The sequence below is a fragment of the Urocitellus parryii genome, chromosome 6, assembly GCF_045843805.1.
Source record: "Urocitellus parryii isolate mUroPar1 chromosome 6, mUroPar1.hap1, whole genome shotgun sequence".
Taxonomy (NCBI): Eukaryota; Metazoa; Chordata; class Mammalia; order Rodentia; family Sciuridae; genus Urocitellus; species Urocitellus parryii.
In genome coordinates, this window is record NC_135536.1 from 169,601,232 (window position 1) to 169,620,002 (window position 18,771).

Sequence of the window (18,771 nt, forward strand, 5' to 3'; positions counted from 1 at the left end):
ACCAAGGCACTTTATGCACCGCTTATATCTGATTTGTGGGATCATTAATGAAATGAGAAAAGACAACGATCACAGGGAACAGACTCCCTCACAGCCCAAGCGTTTTCCCATCAGAAATGGAGTCATTTGCTAAAGTGGCTGTGTGAGCCCTTGTAATTAAAGTCGGACCCGGGAGTTCAAAGGTCAACAACATCCCTCTACTTTTACTTTCTTTATTGCCATTTTTAGTATTAAAAAAATTGGAATGCAAGAAATAACCTCTGTGTGTTCTGTGCTTTTTACTTGCTCTCTGGATCTAGAATTATTAGGGCCATGGGTGTAAGTGAGTGGGGCCAGAAGCAGCAGCAACCGTACCCCAGGTTGGCTCCTCTGCATTATTTGAGTAGAGGGCTGTCCCGATTGAAATAGCGGGTAGGACGCTGCTTTGCTTCTCTGGTCTTCCCTGCCCTGCAAGTCTGTCTCCCACATTTCATGTAAAAACCTCCCAAATGTATCCTTGAGAAGAACGGATAACAGTGGGGACTCAGCACAAGAAGTACCGTTCTCAACACTCATGTGCTGAAAAACCCAAGATAAATTGTCTGGTGATGCACGTTCCTCCCCTGACAGATGTTCTTTAAAAGAGAACTGATAATATTCAGTAGCTGTTATCTCCAGTTATGGCTCAACAACTCCTGGAATTCTCTGAGAGTCCCCAGAGGGCCTGTGGGAGCATCTTGGAACATTAGATTCATTACTTTTTATTTAAAAGATATTCATATTTTTTTAAACTGGTAAGGAGGTGCATCAACTCTTGCTTAGGGTGGATATGAGTTCTTCATTGGGGCTCCCTAAAGAAATAGTTTTTAAAAAAGCCTTTTTTTTTGGCAAATAATGATATTTTATAGTGATTATTAATTTACAGAGATTATGGCCCTTCTAAAGTGTTAAAAAGAATAATAGAGATTGTAGAAAGCATTATATAAGGGTGTGTGTGTGTGTATGTGTGTGTAGACATATTTACATATATGAAAGGTTTTTTTTTTTTTGTTGGGGGGGGAGTTACTGGATATTGAACCCAGAGGTGCTCTACCACTGAGCCACATCCCCAGCCCTTTTTATTTTTTATTTTGAGCCAGGGTCTCCCTAAATTGCCCAGGCTAGCCTTGAACTTGTGATCTTATTGACTCAGCTTTCAGTATTGCTGGGATTATAGGTGTGTATCAGGGAACCTGACTATAGGTATTTTTTTTACTAAAATTTTTATTGGTGCATATTAATTATACAGAATGGTGGGTCTCATTGTGGCACATTTGTTACAGCATACTTTGGTCAATTTCACTCTCCAATAAAGGGAATGTATTTAAAGATGTTCATATGAATTTACATAAGAACATGCACCTAAGACTAGGGGAAACATCAGAAGCAAGTGTGTCATTTAAACATTTTCTTTTGTAAATGCACAGGACTATTGTAGGGATGGGAACAGCAATCACTTACCCTTTTTGTGAAAAAGGATCTTAGTGCCATAGACACTTTACAACTGTTATACATGCCCTCCTATAAAACTGGTCTGTTCTGGGAATTGGGTAGGAAATATTTTCTGATTTGTAGGCCTTTGTTTACTTTTATTTCTATTTTAGTTTAATTCCTTTATTATATTTTAGTTTCCGTAGGAGGATTCAACTAAACTTCCATGTATCAAAGTTCACAGTGGCAGGCTCAGGTTTTCCCATTTATTTCTAAAAGTGGAGCTTTCACAGTTTCATTCGAGAAACAAGGTTGGATTTAGGCTTTGCAAACCACAAAGCGATCGTGAGACAGCTGTGGGATTGGACAGCACAGAAAACCTGAGATTAGACAGGCTGTGGTTGATTCCTGACTCTGCCACTTTCCAGCTGTGTGACTCTGGGTGAGCTTCACTTCTCTGAGCTTTGGTCTCCTCATCTGTAAAAGAGGAACAACATCTAACTCTTTAAAAGAGTTGTGGGAGGTATGGTGAAGTACTGAGCACAGTTCCTGATGAATTCTTAGATTGATTCACCAGTTGCCTAAGGTGGTATACCAGACCCTCCACTGGGAGCTGAGAATATATAATGAGCCAAATACCCCCCAGCCGCCACAGAGCATGCGGGAAATGGACACACAGACACATGCTTATCCCATACAAATACAGGTGAACACTTAGGAGTGATATTTGAAGCGCTGATGAATCACTTCTCTTTGGTACCTTCAAGACACATGTGGGTGTGGGGTGGGGGAGGACTGGGGTACCTGTCTCCATAGTCTGCTCACCTCTATGGCCACCAGTCTCCTTCCAGGATTATTTCACAATGAGCCAAATGAAGACCAGCAGGCAGAGCATCACTGGCTGGTCCACGGAGAGATGGAATCCGGCTCCCCCTTCCAACCAGAAGTCGCAGTGCTTGACTGAGCAGAGCTCTTTGATCAGCCGCCACAGGACCCGCTGGTGAAGCTTATTGTCCTGTTTCTCCCTGGAAAACTCGGCCTGGTTGGCTGCCTGGGTAGCATTGATGCACTTGGCGATGAACACCTCCTTGGTCACGTTGGCTTCGGAGCAGCCGTCGTAGTAGATCCCGTCAGGGAACTGCCAGTAGTTGGCCTCGTAGTACTTGTTGCCCTCAGCTCCGAAGTCGATGTGGAGCTTTCGGCCTTGCTTGATGAAGGCTCCTGGGGGGTTCTGGGCTACCTGGGCTTCTGTGATCTGGACGGTGCTGGGCACAGACTTCCGGTTCCACTTGATTCTGTGCTTGATGCCCCTCGCCTTGATGGCGGAGAGATGGTTGAAGAGCAGGACACAGACAATAGCCAACCCCCAGGTGCCCAGGTGCTTCTTCATTGTGTCAGAATCTGCAGGAGAAATGGCCAGAGCAGTTAACTCTCCCCATTGGGCTTCCCAGCCTTCCCTCCACTCTTCCAAGTGCAGCAGACCTTTTTTTTTTGGCATAACACCCAGGGGATTCTATCACTAAGTTATACCCTCTCAGCCCTTTCTTTCTTTCTTTCTTTCTTCTTTTTTTTTCTTTTAATTTAAGACAGGGTCTACGTTGCCTAGGCTGGCCTCAAACTTGTGACCCTCCTCCTTCCGCCTCCCGAGTAGCTGGGATGACAGGCATATGCCACCAGGCCTGGAGTAGCAGATTTTAAGCAAATGAATGGCATCCTTAGACCATTTACATTTCCCCAGAAGCACAGTGATATTCCCATGCTTGGGCTGCACCGAGTCCACTCAGATATCAAGTTTCTTTGCTTTTGCTGGGAATTCTATTGGCTCAGGGATAGAGTTGATCTTGACTTTCTCAGGCAGATAAGAAGCTGCAACTGGCAATTATAAAGCCTTTGAATATGCATGGGAAAATAAATGAGCTATGGTGCAAAGCATATAAGGTTTCTTTGGTTATCTCCCAGACTTTTACATCAAGAGGTCCCTGGCAGGTAAAAAAGAGTTGGAATCAGGGCTGGGTTTGTGGCTCAGTGGTGGAGCGCTCACCTAGCATGTGAGGCCCTGGGTTCCATCCTCAGCACTACAGATAAATAAATAAAATGAAGGTACTGTGCCCTACAACTAATAAATAAATAAATAGATAGATAGATAGTTGGAATCAAATACTTCTGGTCATAGACTATAATTTTAATCTTCCTTCTTTATTCTCTATTGCTCTAAACTGCACTGTCTCGGGCGCATTCTGCCTCCATTCTAAGAACATCTCGGGTTGCTGATATTAAAAGGCTTTATGTAATGAGAGGAGGAGGGGGAGGAGGAGGAGGGGGAGGAGGAGGAGGAGGAGGAGGAGGAGGAGGAGGAGGAGGAGGAGGAGGAGGAGAAGGGTAGAAACATAGTTAAGGCATCTCAGCCGCTCCCTAAGTCAAGAGATGAAAATGTACTAGACGTATCTTTGTCAATCTCACCCCAGGGGACAATGTGCCCCTGATCATCCTTCTAGCTTTATTGCACTACTGTGTTAAGCCTTTCTGTGATATTGCCTAAGGTAATCCTTACATGAGATGGCTACATTATTATTCTTATTTTATAAAAGTACGAGTAGCTGGTTATAGTGGTGCATGTCTATAATCTCAGCTACTAGGGAAGCTAAAGCAGGAGGGTCACAAATTCAAATCAAACCTGGGCAACTTAGTGAGACGCTGTCTCTAAATTAAAAAAGAAAAAAAAAATTTTTAAAGGGCTGAGGATGTAGCTCAGTAGGAGAGCACATGTCTAGTATCCATGAGTGTTTGGGTTCAATTCCCACTACCAAGAGAAAAAAATTGTCCTGGGGTTCAGAGAAGTAAAGGAATTGGCCCAAAGCTGCACAGTAAGAGGTGGCGGATTTGAACTTAGCTCCAACTGGTGCTAACTCCCCATGCCACTAGCCGTGTCCCACTGCCCTTCAAGAGGGAGGTGTTGCTCACGTTTTATGCTGTTGGGCAGGATGCAAGCTGAAGAACTTGGCTCTTGAGGAATTTGGGGGGAAATGAGTTGAAGGTGAGGTTAGGAGGGCCTGGGGGAACAGCACAGGGATCCCAGGTCAAGGTGGCCCCAGGGCATCCACGGGGCTGCTGAGCAGAATATTCCCCCTTCTCCAGATCTAATCCCGGTAGCTTGTCACATGTGGCTTCTGAAACTACAAGTTATTGTAAAAAGCCACCTCCCAAGTCCAGCTGGCTGGGCATTCTGGCACCTGGACCTTTGCCGTGTGACCCAGGGACAGGGGAGGGTTCCTATAGGAGTTCCTATAGGAGGCGTGCCGGAGCTGTCTTCTAACTACTGTGAGTCCACAGAGAATCAGAGCTGGAGGGGGCAGAGGAAGCTTGCACAGCGCCTATCAGACCCTCTACCACTCCCGCAGCACCCTAAAGGGATTCATTCTCCTCTGTTAAAACTTCAACTCTGGTGTGACACTGGTTTTGTTAAAAAAAAAAGAAAAGAAAAGAAAAGAAAAGTAAAAGTAAAAGGAAAAATGCAGCCTGTGAGCTCACCCAGTCATTCATCTCTGCAAAGTGCCCTCACTACCCGTCCTTGCTTATGGGCATAGTCTCATCTCTGCCCCAGGTAGGCATGAGCACCCATTCCTTTCTGCCACTAACCGCAGTGAACTCAGGCTGGCTTTCTCCAAAGAGATCCCCAGTGTGAAGAAGCATTAATTAGGCTCCTAAATAGGAGGGGGCCACACTCACATCATCATCAGCTTCTACCTCTTGGTAGGAAAAATCTTAAATAAGAAAAATAATATAATAAGAGTTCTCCAAACAACAACAACAAAACTTTGTTTTTATAGGCAAGGGTTTAAAGTCAGAAAAAAAAAATCTCAACCAGCCAACCCTAAAATAGCATTTTATTATAACATCGAAGCACAGAAATGCAAGGCCAGTGATGAATGAACAGGTGTCCCCTGACTGGGAACCCACCTTGGGATTAGTGAGTAAAGAGGTCACTACAAGATTTTAGTCTGGGTTAGAGATCCGATTAGAATGAGCAAACCTGATCCCAGAAATGCCTCCCCACGTACCTTGGATGTCTGCTCTGGGTGTGCTTCTGGAGCCACAGGCTGGAGCTATGCAGTCCTCCAGCTCACCAGCCAGCAGCCAGGCCCGCCCAGCTATATAGAAGCTGTGGGGAGGGGGGTGGCCTCTCTGCTGCCCTCCAAATATGGCAGCCCTTCCCTCCCTGGTAGGACCAATCAGGGGCTGCTGGGCCACTCCTTCATCCTGAGAAGGATGGACCTTCTCATTACCCTGGACTGATAGGAAACACGGGAAGATCTTGGTGCTCAGCAAGACCTGAGAGATCCCTTTAGAGCTGGAATTTGCTTTTTCAACTAGGTGGATCCCAGGAAGGCTGAGGCAGGAGGGTCGCAAGTTCAAGCCCTGTCTGGGCCACTCAGTGAAACTGTCTCAGAATAAAAAATAAAAAGGACTGGGGATGTAACTTAGTAGTAGAACACCCCGAAAGCTTTCTATAAATATCTACAGCATAGGGGGCATGTCTACTGTCCTTCCCCTAAAGACCAGACCAGACTCTGACAGCAGAGGGGTCTCTTCTAAGCAGTGCCTATGGTCAGTTCAGAAAGAAGGTTCTCAAGTGTGGAAAAGGAGCTTCATTTTCAAAGGGTAGGTGGGAAAACAAGACTAATGAATGGGCGGAGGGACAAAGGAGGACTTCCAGCACTTTGGGTTGCTTGGGGCCATGTAGGAATCCTTGAATTGAGCCCAAAGGCCAACAAATTACCCATCTGTGGGAACCCAGGAGGTAGAGCTAGAGCCAGATGGAAACCAACCCTGTACCCAGATGGTGAGGACCAAGAGTGAGTTCCCTGGAGTGCTTGGTGCCGGGTACAGTGGGGAGGGGAGCTGGAACCTTTCTTGGGCTTATGTGGCATGAGGATCAGTTATTTTAATGACTATCTCAGGGTGTTATACAGAAAGAACTTGCTCAGATGTCCCTGTTCTGATCATTTCTGCAAGGTAAAATCAAAAGTGAATTTTGGTAACATTTGCCTGCAAATATAATGCAATCTTGATCCTGAACGGACCCCATTGACTCATTCCCTTCAAAGCTCTGCTGCAAACCAAAGTAAAATGTTGTTTCTGGGATGGTCAGCAGATGGCGCCAGAGGAGTTTACAAGGACTGCAGCTTAGAGGTGGGAAACCTCCGAGCTAATGTTGCCCTGCAGAGCTTCTGAGCTCCAGATGGATTTGGGGCCTCCATCTGGACCTTTCTTTCTTGTCTGCTTTTAGCTTTAAAAATTATTTCAATCTCTCCCCTTAAAGAGATGTTTTTATTTTGTTTTAGAGTCATGTGCTTTTTGTGTTTGTGAACACATAAAACACAAACTCATTGGTAGTGTAATCCATCTCATCCTTCCTTATTTGCAAAATGCAGAGGAGAAGGAAAAAGAAATCTAATAGTTCATCCCCCAGAAACCGGTGCCAGTAAAATTATTATTGTTGTTATTTTTGGTACTTGAGATTGAACTCAGTGGTGCTTCACCATTGAGACACACCCCCAGTCCTTTTTATTTTTATTTATTTATTTTATTTTCAGACAGAGTTTTGCTAAATTGCTCAGACAGGCCTCCAATTTGTGATCCTCCTGCCTCAGCTCCTGAATTGCTGGAATTACAGGTGTGTGCAACCATACCTGGCAATTTTGTTCAATATGTAGATGCTTAGCATCATGATTAGGACTTGCTTGATGTGTTCAGAGCTGGAAAGGACCCAGAATCATCTAGTCTAGCTCCTTTGCACTTCAAGGTCACAGGTCCAGACAGACCCAAGTCACTCAGCCAGGCACCAATTAGGCAGTGCAGCCCCAGCAGGCCCATGGCTTCATTCTGAACTTGGTGTCCTGTGCACCCTGCTGGTCCCACTAGACACCATTATCTCCAGCCTTCTCGCCCTCACTTTCTATTGCTTTTCTGAGCAGGGCTTTGCCCAGAGAATGGTGGGAGTTTGGTTTGGAGCTGATGAGGCTGCAGATTCCTCTTGTTCGTAAACAAAGGCTGTTCTCAGAGGCAAAAGAGGAGTGTGGAAGATTGAGGGAATGCTCAAGAAGAAGGGAGGAGCTCTGGGAGTGCCAAGGAGGCAAGAAAACCGATACAGATGCAGAGAATGGCAAGCTGCTCCAGTACCACCTGGCTACCCTGTCTGTGAAAATGAACAGCCAGGAATTCACATGGGGACATTGGCTTCTTCATATGAATGGAGAGACCAGAGCCAGGGTGATTGTATTTTCTGGCTTTGAAAGCACTCACACACGAATGACGTGTTAGGACACCACCTCCCATGTTGAATCAATGTACCCAGGCAGGTTTCCTTGTGGGAAAATCACTTATTGAACTTGTTCTGTTGCCATAGGAGCTCATGGTCTAATGAAAGAGAAATAACAGAAAGGTCTAGTAGAATATTAGACGTATAGTGATCTAAACGGCTGCTATGATCTGAATGTTTGTGTCCCCCTATAATTCATATGCTGAAATCTTAGCCCTCAACGTGGTTATATTAGGTGGGCATTTGGGCCAGGCCTGGCTGTGCACACCAGTAATCCCAGTGACTCAGGAGATGGAGACAGAAGGATTGCAAGTTCGAGGCCAGCTTCAGCAACTAAGCAAGACCCTGCCTTAAAATAAAGAATAAAAAAGGGCTGGGGATGTAGCTCAGTGGTAAAGGGCCCTGGGTTCGATCCCCAGTACCCCTACTCCCTAAAAAGGAGAAGGTGATCATGATTGTGTGATTGGAATTAGCGTCTTCACAAAAGGAGTCTGAGAGAGCTCCCTTGTCCTTTCTGTCATGCGAGACAAGCAAAAGACAGTCATCTGTGAACCAGGAGAAGGCCCTCACCAGATATGGAGTCTGCTAGCATCTTGATCTTTGAACTTCCCTGCCTCCAGAACTAAGAGAAATAAGCTTGTATTGTTTATAAGCCACCCAGCTTGTGGTGTTTTGTTATAGCTCTTCAATCAAACTAAGAAGATAGATATACTCATTTTTTCCCCTTTGAGATGTTAGGACAATATCCACACAGAAATGTGCATGCATTCTAAATGCACAGCATTATACATTTTTACAAACTGAATACATCTGTGCATTCTGCACTCAGATTAAGAAACTGAACCTGCTCATGCCTGTAATCCCAGTGACTTGGGAGGCTGAGGCAAGAGGATTGCAAGTTCGAGGCCAGCCTCAGTCTCTTACTGAGACCCTGTGTTAAAATAAAAAGGGATGGAGATGTGGCTCAGTGATAAAATGTGGTAACTGAGCCCTATAGCATTCTCCAAGCCTGCTCCTGGCTCCTTCATGTCACTAGCCCCTTCCCTATACTGACTATAGTTCTGATTCCAACAAACAGATTGATTTTTTTCTTTATATAAATAGATTAATATAGAACATAATCTTTGTGTCTGTTTTTTGCTCAGATTTATATCTTCAAGATCCACTCACCTTCTATGCGGTTCATTCCGTTATGAGAATGTTCCTGAGTTTATCATTCGTTCCCACTGATGGGCATTTGGGGGTTTTCCAGTTTGGGCTCTTGTGAATAGTGTTGCTGGAAACGTTCTTGCCCATTCCTCTGGGTGGCTGTATTTCTCTTCAACATGTACTTTTGATAATGGACTTGCTGGGTCATAGAATATGTCTACATTCAGCTTTTATGTTTTTGGAGTTTAATTATTGCTTTGTGCAGAACTTAAGCGTCACCTCCCTCTGTGGGTTGTCCACTCTTCATAAACATGGTCACACACTTCCACATGGGTTCCCATTGCACTGGGCACATAACCTATTGCAGTAGTCATCTGAGGAATCCGGTTGCTGCTCATGTGCTTTGCTGAGCTCACAGAAATGGAAGGAATGTGTTTCATCAGTACCTAGCATCTAAATGCATCTAGATTCCCTTTGTCTCCTCTTTAGCAGTGACAGGGATGAGGACAATATTGTCCAATCTGCACATAGCTCAGAGCTACCAAGGCAGGCTGCATGCCAGGGGTCAGGCCCAACACTCCAAACCACAGCAGGTTGGGATATGAAGAAGCAGCAAGAGGAAATCTAATGGGATAAATGTGACAGTTTCACAGTTGGGAGAGAGGAGAGAGAGAGAGAGAGAGAGAGAGAGAGAGAGAGAGAATCCCGCAGGCAACAGAGTGAAGGTCTGTCACTGAGATAGTTGATATTTCATGACATAAAGTTGCCTAGCTAGAGGCAAGATATGAACCCTCAGGATGACCACAGCCTGGAGAAACAAAGGCTGTGGGCACCCAAAAGCCATTTCCTCTGCGGCCCTCTGCCCTGCCCTGGTTGGCTGTGAGGCAGGGAGGGGTGGAGTGTGGGGAATGGGAGGTGAGTAAGGGAGGGAGGTGAGGGCCTTGTGGTGGCTTCAGAGGGAGGGCGGAAGGCAGACATCACCGTGTGCTTGTGAAGGAGGACATTGGCTTAGAGAAGAGAAGGCTCCGGTTTTAGGAGCGGTCTGTGGGGTGTCCAGAATGGAGTGGCCCAGGAGAGGGCGGGCTCGCACCTCAAGAACGCCAGCTGCCACCATTTAACAATTCCTCTTTTAGCCTCCCCATTGCCTTTTCTCATTCTATTTGACGTTTGCAAGAACATGATTAACCTGATACATGGATCTGCAGCTTGTCTTCTCTCTCTAAACAAGCAGGAAAATGTCCAAAAACAAAAGGCGGCCCCCAGGATGAGGTCACCTGGAACAGTGAGTGGGGACAGCTCTTATCTCAGAGCAGTGACATTTTCATTGCCCAGGGTGATTTTTATCCTCAGGGGAGTGCTTCAGGGTCCTGTGAAGGGAGCAGACAGGAGCCAGAGACTCAGTGCTAATTCCTGTCCTGCCATGCTCTGTCTGGTGTGACATCAATTATCTCTATTAGGGGACAGCTTTGGCCCTCACGGTCTCATGGAAGGCACCCTCTGCCTTAGACGATAAATGATGCACTTCCTGGGCATCTCTGAGGGAGGCCTAAGTTCACACTGAGAATTGATTTTCACGTCTGTGCATGGGGTATCATGCCTGCTTCCCCCGCCATTGTCTCCGCTGGTGTGGATGAAAGCTGATCAAATGCTGCTTGGCACTTGGAATTGCAGATTTCCACGTCCTTCCCCTGAAAGTTTATTGTAAATAAACTAAGTAAGGTAAGATCTAAAAACTGCTTTGAATACAGGGACCTGTGTTCGCACGTGAATTAAGCCACAAAGACTAATAAAGCGATGGCTGTGACAGCAACTGGCAAAGAACAAAGAGGTTTGTGCTAGGTTGGGTCTGGGATATTGTTGGCTGGGGGGGGGGTGGGGGAATCAAAGCACCATCCAGATGGGTTGCATTTAGTGGGGGAAACTACAGCCCCAGCTGCAGAAGAAGTCCCTTTTTGCTAGTGGTTGTTGCAGTGGCTGAATCTGACAAGACATGGGAACTGGGGATCCAAAATTTTATATACTCCTATTGGGGCCAGGGATATAGCTCAGTGATAGAGTGTTTGCCTAGCATGCCTGAGGCCCTGGGTTTGATCCCCAGCATGGGGAAAAAAAAGGCACTTGGAATTGCAGATTTCCAGGTCAGAACATGAACACCCCATGAGTACAAAATTCAGTATATTTTCATAAACTCAAGACTTTTATTTAACCAGGAGATTATTCACAACCCTTATAAGCTCAGTGATAACCATTGTCTTGACTTCTACCATCCAGGCCATCTCACTTGTCTTTTGTATTTTATATAAATGAAATCATGTGATATGTATCCATTTGTGGCTGGCTGGCTTCTTTTGTTAACATTTTGTTCATGAGATTCACCAGTATTGTTGTCTAGGATGCAATTTTAAAATTCTCATTTGGATGTAGTATATGGCTGTGCAAATAGACCAGGATTTACTTATTTATTCACCTCTTGAATAGAAGATGTTGGGATTGTTCCCCGTTTGGGGCTATTGTGAACACAATTGCTATGAAAATTCTTGTGCATGTTTCTTGGTGAATACAAGCTCTGATTTCTCTTGGGCAAATACTCAGGAATGGAAATGCTGGATCACAGGAGAGAAATTTGTTCATCTTTAGTGAAAACTGCCAAACACTTTTCCAAAGTTGTTCAACCAATATCCATTCCACTGTAAGAGAACTGTTTGCATCACAATGATCAGCTACAAGCCAGGTCTCCTGTATAGATTTAAAAAAATTCTCCCCAAGACCTTATAAGAAAGGCAATTGATGGAGAAGTTGTGTTATGTTGTTTACACAATGACAACAGTGAAAAATTATCATAGATCTAAGTGCAAAATTTATAGGTTAGGGGACAGTGAACCTCATTTTGTCCCGGTGGTTGCAGGGGTTCCTAACCTGGAAACCAGTTGTCCATGATAGAATTTGGAAAATACACGAATGTGGATCAGAAAAACACAATCACATCAGCAGCAGTTCTGGGCATTTAGCTCAGGGATAGAAGCACTTGCCTAACATGCTTGAGGCCTGAGGCACTGGGTTCGATGCCCAACACCACAAAAAAGGATGCAAGCTGCAAACCACAGTCACAAGCCATTTGTGACTATAATGCCACTTAGAATTACAGATTTTTCATGCCACATTACAGGTCGAGTGTCAAATTTTTTCAGTTTTCTAGGGGCTAAGGGAGTTCTCAGGACAAGGGTTTTCAGTGCTAAAATGGGAAAGTATGGGACAAACCAGGATGAGTTAAATCCCCAGTACCCCCCTTCAACTACATCATAATCCATAGTGTAGAAGATCTTGAAATAGCCTTTGCATTTATCACCATAAAATTATGATAATTATTAGGGCCACCAGTAGAAAGATCTAGGAAGTGAGTTTTTTGATCTTTTAAATTTAAGGAGTATTACAACATTTTGATAACTACTTTAATTTAAATGGTTTCTTTGGTAACCTGTGTATATTTTATTTTATGTGTTTAAAAACATTATCTTCAGCAAGATCTGTAGTCTCCACCTGATTGACAGAGTGTTGGTAGGGCTACGGTTCAGTTGGGTCTTGATGTGTACACAGGAGTTTGCCAGCTTGAGATAGAGGGGAGAGAAGACATTCCAGACTTTCCAGGTGGAGGGTCCAGCATGAAAAATGGAATGGGAACACTTTAAGGGTGTCTCTAGAGGACCGGTGTGGTTTGAATACTTGTCCCCTCCATAACTCTTGTTAAATTCAATCTCCATTTTAACAGCATTAAGAAGTAGGACCCTTAAGAAGTGATTCATCCATGAGGGCTTTACCCTTATTATTGGGATTGGTACCCTTATATAAGGGTAAGTTTGGCTTCCTCTTGCATCCTCTTGCTCTTGTGCTTCTGTCCTGTGATGAGACATCGAGAAGGCCCTCACTTATACCAGGTGTGGTGGTGCTCGCCTGTAATCCCAGCAGCTCGAGAGGCTGAGACAGGAGGATGGTGAGTTCAAAGCCAGCCTCAGCAAAAAGTGAGGTGCTATGCAACTCAGTGAGACCCTGACTCTAAATAAAATATAAAATAGGGCTGGGGATGTAGCTCAGTGGTCAAGGGTTCCTGAGTTAAATCCCCAGTACCCCCCTCCAAAAAATAAGATGGCCCTCACTAGATGCAGTGACCTTGATCTTGGACTTCACAGCTTCCAGAACGGTGAGCCAATAACTTTCTGTTCATTATAAATTACACAGTCTCTGGCATTCTGTGATAGCAGCACAAAACAGATGGGTAGGTCCTCTAAGGAAAGGATTCATGTGAGTGTGAATGAGGAGGGTGGCTTTTGGAGAGAAGCAGGATGATCCAGCAGGACCTTCACAGCCACACGCACTGGCACCACATTATCCTTGGTTTGAAGGATTGACTAAGTCTCTTCTTTCACTTTACCTGCCACCTGGAAATATTTCATATTTTCCAACCAAACATGTATCAATGCTCCTACAATCTTCTCTGCTTTCCTGACCCCAAGTGGAAATGACATGCAGGTGTGAGAGGACATGGAGGGGAGGAAGACCAGCTAGAAAGAGAGGCCAACGCAGGCAAGGCCAAAGCATCACCCACCTGACTCAGACAGCATGTCCCCTTCTGAAAAGTTCTAGTGAGGTCTCAGAAGAGGGCAAGCAGGTGCAGGTGAGCGGGACAGGAATGCACTGTGGGCAGACAAGAAGCTGAGGCCCAGGTGAGGGCCTCTGTGTCACCACAGCTGGCATTCACCCCACCCAGTCTCACCACAAGAGAAGGGCGCTTCCTGACTCACCTGCATAACTTCCCTGTGAGGTAGAGGAGGAACAGCTGGGCAAAGGGAGAAGTTGTGGAAAAAGGTGAGGTTTTCTGGTAGGTGAAAGAAAGGTGGTGAAATAGTCTATGGGAGGAGTAATCTATCATGTAGTGGAAAAGGCAGTCACAAGACTGGCCACAAAAACTGGTACATGAAGTCATTTCCCAGGCCCCGGAGCATGTAGGAATGCATCATTCATTCTGAATCCAGAGCTGTTTCCTGAGGAAATTTTAGCATCTATCTATCTATCTATCTATCTATCTATCTATCTATCTATCTATTTTTAAAATATTTATTTTTCAGGTGTAGTTGAACACAATGTCTTTATTTTATTTATTTTTATGTGGTGCTGAGGATCGAACCCAGTGCCTCACACATTCGAGGCAAGTGCTCTACCACTGAGCTACAGCCCCAGCCCTATCTATCTATTTTTGATACCATAGATTTAACCCAGGGGCCCTTCACCATGGAGCCACATCCCCTGCCCTTTTATTTTAACTTTTATTTAAATACCTTTATTTATTTGTTTGTTTTTATGTGGTGCTGAGGTTCGAACCCAGGGCCTCACATATGCTAGGCCAACGCTCTATCAACGCTCTACCACTGAGCCACAACTCCAGCACCCCCTGCCATATATATATATATATAATATTATATTTACTGAGACAGGGTATCACTAAATTGCTTAGGGCTTCACTAAATTTCTGAGAATAGTCTTGGACTTGCAATCCTCCTGCCTCAACCTCTCACCCTGCTGGGATTATAGGCATGCACTACTATGCCCAGCCCCAGTCCTCCCTCTCCCTCTTACTTACTTTCTTTCTTTCTTTTTTTCTTGGAGTGAACTCAGGGGTACTCAACCACTGAGCCACATCCCCAGCCTTTTTTTGTATTTTATCTAGAGATAGGGTCTTACTGAGTCTCTTAGGGCCTGGCTAAATTGCTGAGGCTGGCTTTGAACTCCTGATCCTCCTGCCTCAGCCTGCTGAACTGCTGGGATCTCAGGCGTGCGCCACCACACCCAGCAAAATTTTAGTGTTTAACACTGAATAATGAGGACAGCATTTCCACCAGAATCGGTCCTTTTCCACTCTTGATGCCAGCAGGTCTTTGAAGTGTGACAGATCACGACAGGACAAGTAGAATTTAAACTCAGGTGCTCTATGATTAAACACTTCTCTTACCCTCTTCAAGGTCCAAAATATCATATTCCATGGTCCGACTTTCATTGGCATAGCCTTTGACCCAGTGGCCAGAAAAATCTTCTGGTCCAAGTGTTTATGAATATGATAGAGCCCCGGCTGTAAGTGCTTCTGAACACACTGATTTCTGAAAAACCTGTGAGAAAAACAAGTGGGCAGCAATGTTCTCATAACAGATTAACCTCAAGTAAATGCCTAACGCTCCCCTACCCTCTCATTACCTTTATTCCTAGGTAGGTAATTCTATGCTTTAGAAAAAAACAGCAGCTTCTCTTGAGACAGCATGATTCATATAACATGAGCTTCACCGTTCAAAATGTATAATTCACAAACTTGCTCGTGAGTTTCCACTATCTAATTCCAGCACATCGGTATCACAACAGAAAGAAGCCCCCTTACCCATCCCCAGTCACTCCCCATTTCTCACCTCTCTCCAACCTCCGGTAACCACTCATCTACTTTCTGTCTCTCCAGATTTGCCGATTCTGGAATTTCATCTAAATGGATCATAAAATATATGGTCTTTTATGACTGGCTTCTTTCACTTGGCCTCTGGTTTTTCAGGTCCGTCCATGTTGTAGCATGTAACAGCACTTTGTTCTTTTTTATAGTTGAATAATATTGTATGGTCTATGTGGGTTTATAACAAAGGATGCTCTTCACCCTGGAGGACAGTAATGTTCTTCTACTTTATATTACTTTATATTATTATATGACAATCTGGCAGGTGCCTAATGAAACATTTATCTTGTCTGTATACTCTTTTAAAAATTTTTTTATTTTTATTTTTTTGTTCATATACTCTTTAGGGTGGTTGTGTCAAAAGCAAGCCCCCCCCCCCAACTCCATTTCCCTTTTTTATTGCTTGTTTTGCTTAGGACTTTTAAAACCAAGTAAAAATCTTGAATTCAATATTCAACTACCAAAGAAAGAATAACAGCCAGGCACATACTTAGGGCTTGAATGAAATTTTAAGCACTAGCTGGTGCAAAACAGTAAAAATTGGTTTTTGTACATATGACCTTGTTATTTATAACTCTTCTCAATCATGGTCTTCCAAACAAATCGATAACTCACACCAACACAATTTTGGTTGAAATATACATAAAGAATGACAATGTGTTCTTTGGGAATTTAAGAAAGAACCCAGGCTATCCAAATTTGGAATTCAGGCCTTTGGAATGTGAGAAGCTTGTGCTAGGCAATTATGCTACATTTCTGCTGCATTAAGTTATTTTGGACAATTATACCTAAACTATCCTTGGTTTATTCAGCAAAATGTATAGGGCAAAATCAGAAAAGTATGCCAGCCAGTTAAGGGTTCAGTATCATGATTTTTATTCTCTTGCTATGAAAGCTTTATCTGGGGGGGTGGGAATTAAACCAAGGAAAACAAGTCAAGATGTATGAGCCTCATGTGCTTTAAAAACAAAACAAAACAAAAGCAGGTACTCATTAATTTGCTCCAAAGCAGGATTAGTGGACTTATATCTTTAAAAAGTTAACAATGGTTTTTAAGCTGGGAGGGGGAAAATATCCACTACCCTTTATCAGAATTTAAATAGAGGGCAGCAGACATCATTTACACCCAAAAATGATGGCAGCAGTTTGAATGTGACCAAGGTAAATGTAGAACGGAGATGTTCTAAACACAGCTAGGACTCAGCAAATCTAACACACCGAAATCAAGATCACATTGTGAAAGAAAATGCACAAAAGACAAAGAGGAATTTTGAGATTTTTCATTTGAAGGTAATCTTAGTGCTATCAAATTCACAAATGCGCTAATTTGAATACCCAATCCTATTTATCTAAAACACACATTTCAAACATACAAGTATCTATTCTCTCCACATGTCAGCGCTCATTCATACTATGGTTTGGAAATGGGGAGAATAGATTCCCCTTAAACTGCAAGTCAGCAGATGTTTCTTTACAGTTAACTTTAGCAAAATTCATACAAAATAGTAATTAACAATGATCTTCTTTGCTGTTAACTCAGAAGGAAACTCCTTCAAACTGCATTTTGTTAGAGTTTCGGTTCTAAAATGTAGAAAAACTGAACTACACAAATATTGAAGTTAAAAATTCCTTAATTTTTTTTATTCCTGGTACCACTACCACAGTTTACAGGGCAATCAATACACCTGATGTAATGAAAAGAGAAAGAAAAAGCTACAACAGATAAAAGACCTCAGGAATGTACATCTAACAGACACTACATTGCATTAATCAATAGCTGCACTTTTTGCAAACTGTGGCTATGACAGTCCTGAACAAGAAGGGTTTCCTGTTTAAGCTGCAGTAACTTTTCTGACTATGGATCACTGTTCCTTCTGTGGTAGATTTTTACAGTTCCTCTAATGCATTTGAAACAACTGTCTCAAAGTAACCTGAAGCTTTCCTAACAACTCCTCACTCTCTCTCCTGCTAAGAATTGTAGTCCTTTTCTGCTGTTTTTAAAACTTTCTGCTACCATATCCACCACTTCCACCACCAGATCCACAACCACCATTATAGGGACTGCCAGAGCTTCTTCCACCAAAACTGCCCCCCTTCATGGGTCCATAATTTGATTGCTGTTGTCCGCTGTAATTTCAAAAATCATTATAGTTCCCACCAAAATTTTCTCCTTCATTGTAACCATCATATCGTCCTCCACCACCATATCCACCACCTTGGCTTCCATATCCCGGTTCACCACCACTATTGCCTCCTCTACTACTATAACCAGGACCACCGCCATAGTTGCCACCATCACCTCCAAATCCATTATATCCACCATCACTTCCTCCACCATAACTACCTCTGCTGCCTCCACCTCCACCACCATAGCCCCTCTTCCACCAAAGTTTCCGCCACGGCCAATGTTACCTCCACCATCTCCAAAGTTTCCTCCATGACCCATGAAGTTGCCAGATCCACCTCCACAACCTCTTTGTGACCCAGCAGACCGTATCTCTTGTTTAGAAAGGACCTCTTTCACTTCACACTTATGCCCATTAATACTGTGGGTATTTCTGAACAACAATTTTGTCAACTGTATCATGATCATTGAAAGTTACAAAAGCAAATCCTCTTTTCCCCACTCTGCCATGTCTTCCATACTTTTCAAAGTAATCTCTCAAATTATATTCTTCTGTATCTTCTTTAATACCACCAACAAAATTTTCTTCACTGTTAGATGGGCACCAGGCTGTATGGAATCCGCTCTAGAAACAGCTCTCTTTGGTTCCACTATCCACCCGTCAACCTTGTGTGGCCGAGCACACATTGCTGCATCCACCTCTTCAACAAAGAGTAAGTCACAAAGCCAAAGTCCCTGGAACATCCTGTTTGGGGGTCTCTCATTACCACACAATCTGTGTGCCCCATTTCTCAAAACGTTCTCTTAAACTATCATTCGTAGTTTCAAAGCTCAGACCACCAATTAACATCTTCTTCAATTGCTTTGGATCTTTTGGATTGTGCCTCCCCCCATCTCCCCCTGGAGTAGGGCTGGGGGGCCACTGGGCAACGGTTTTACCTCCATTTTGAGACCGGACTCGCCTCTTCCAACTCGAGTTCAATATCAACATGGTAGTTTTTGACAGGCATTTCCCACAACTTGCCCAGACAGAGCCTAACAGCTTGTCCTGGTTCATTTGTCCTGGTTCACATCCTGGCAGTTACTGGGAACTGTGGCAGCTCAGGCTGGTTGAAATCACATGTGTAGCAGAGCTATAGTGGGCCTCTTCCTTAGGTGGTCAGTGAAAAATATTAATCTTAAAATTCTCCTGCTGAGAATGGACTCATTCAGACTTTCTCTGGGGAATCTGGGCCAGTCTGATCATGT

General features: G+C 43.9%; 1 protein-coding gene and 1 pseudogene across 1 annotated transcript; both read right to left on the reverse strand.

Annotated features, from left to right (window-relative positions):
* Positions 1-2,302: 2,302 nt before the first annotated feature.
* Prnd (prion like protein doppel) lies at positions 2,303-2,839 on the reverse strand. Its single transcript, XM_026385832.1, has one exon. It carries the CDS (start codon positions 2,837-2,839, stop codon positions 2,303-2,305), a length of 537 nt encoding a protein of 178 aa, XP_026241617.1.
* Positions 2,840-17,395: 14,556 nt separating this feature from the next.
* LOC113180688 (heterogeneous nuclear ribonucleoprotein A3 pseudogene) lies at positions 17,396-18,415 on the reverse strand (annotated as a pseudogene).
* Between the last annotated feature and the right edge of the window lie 356 nt (positions 18,416-18,771).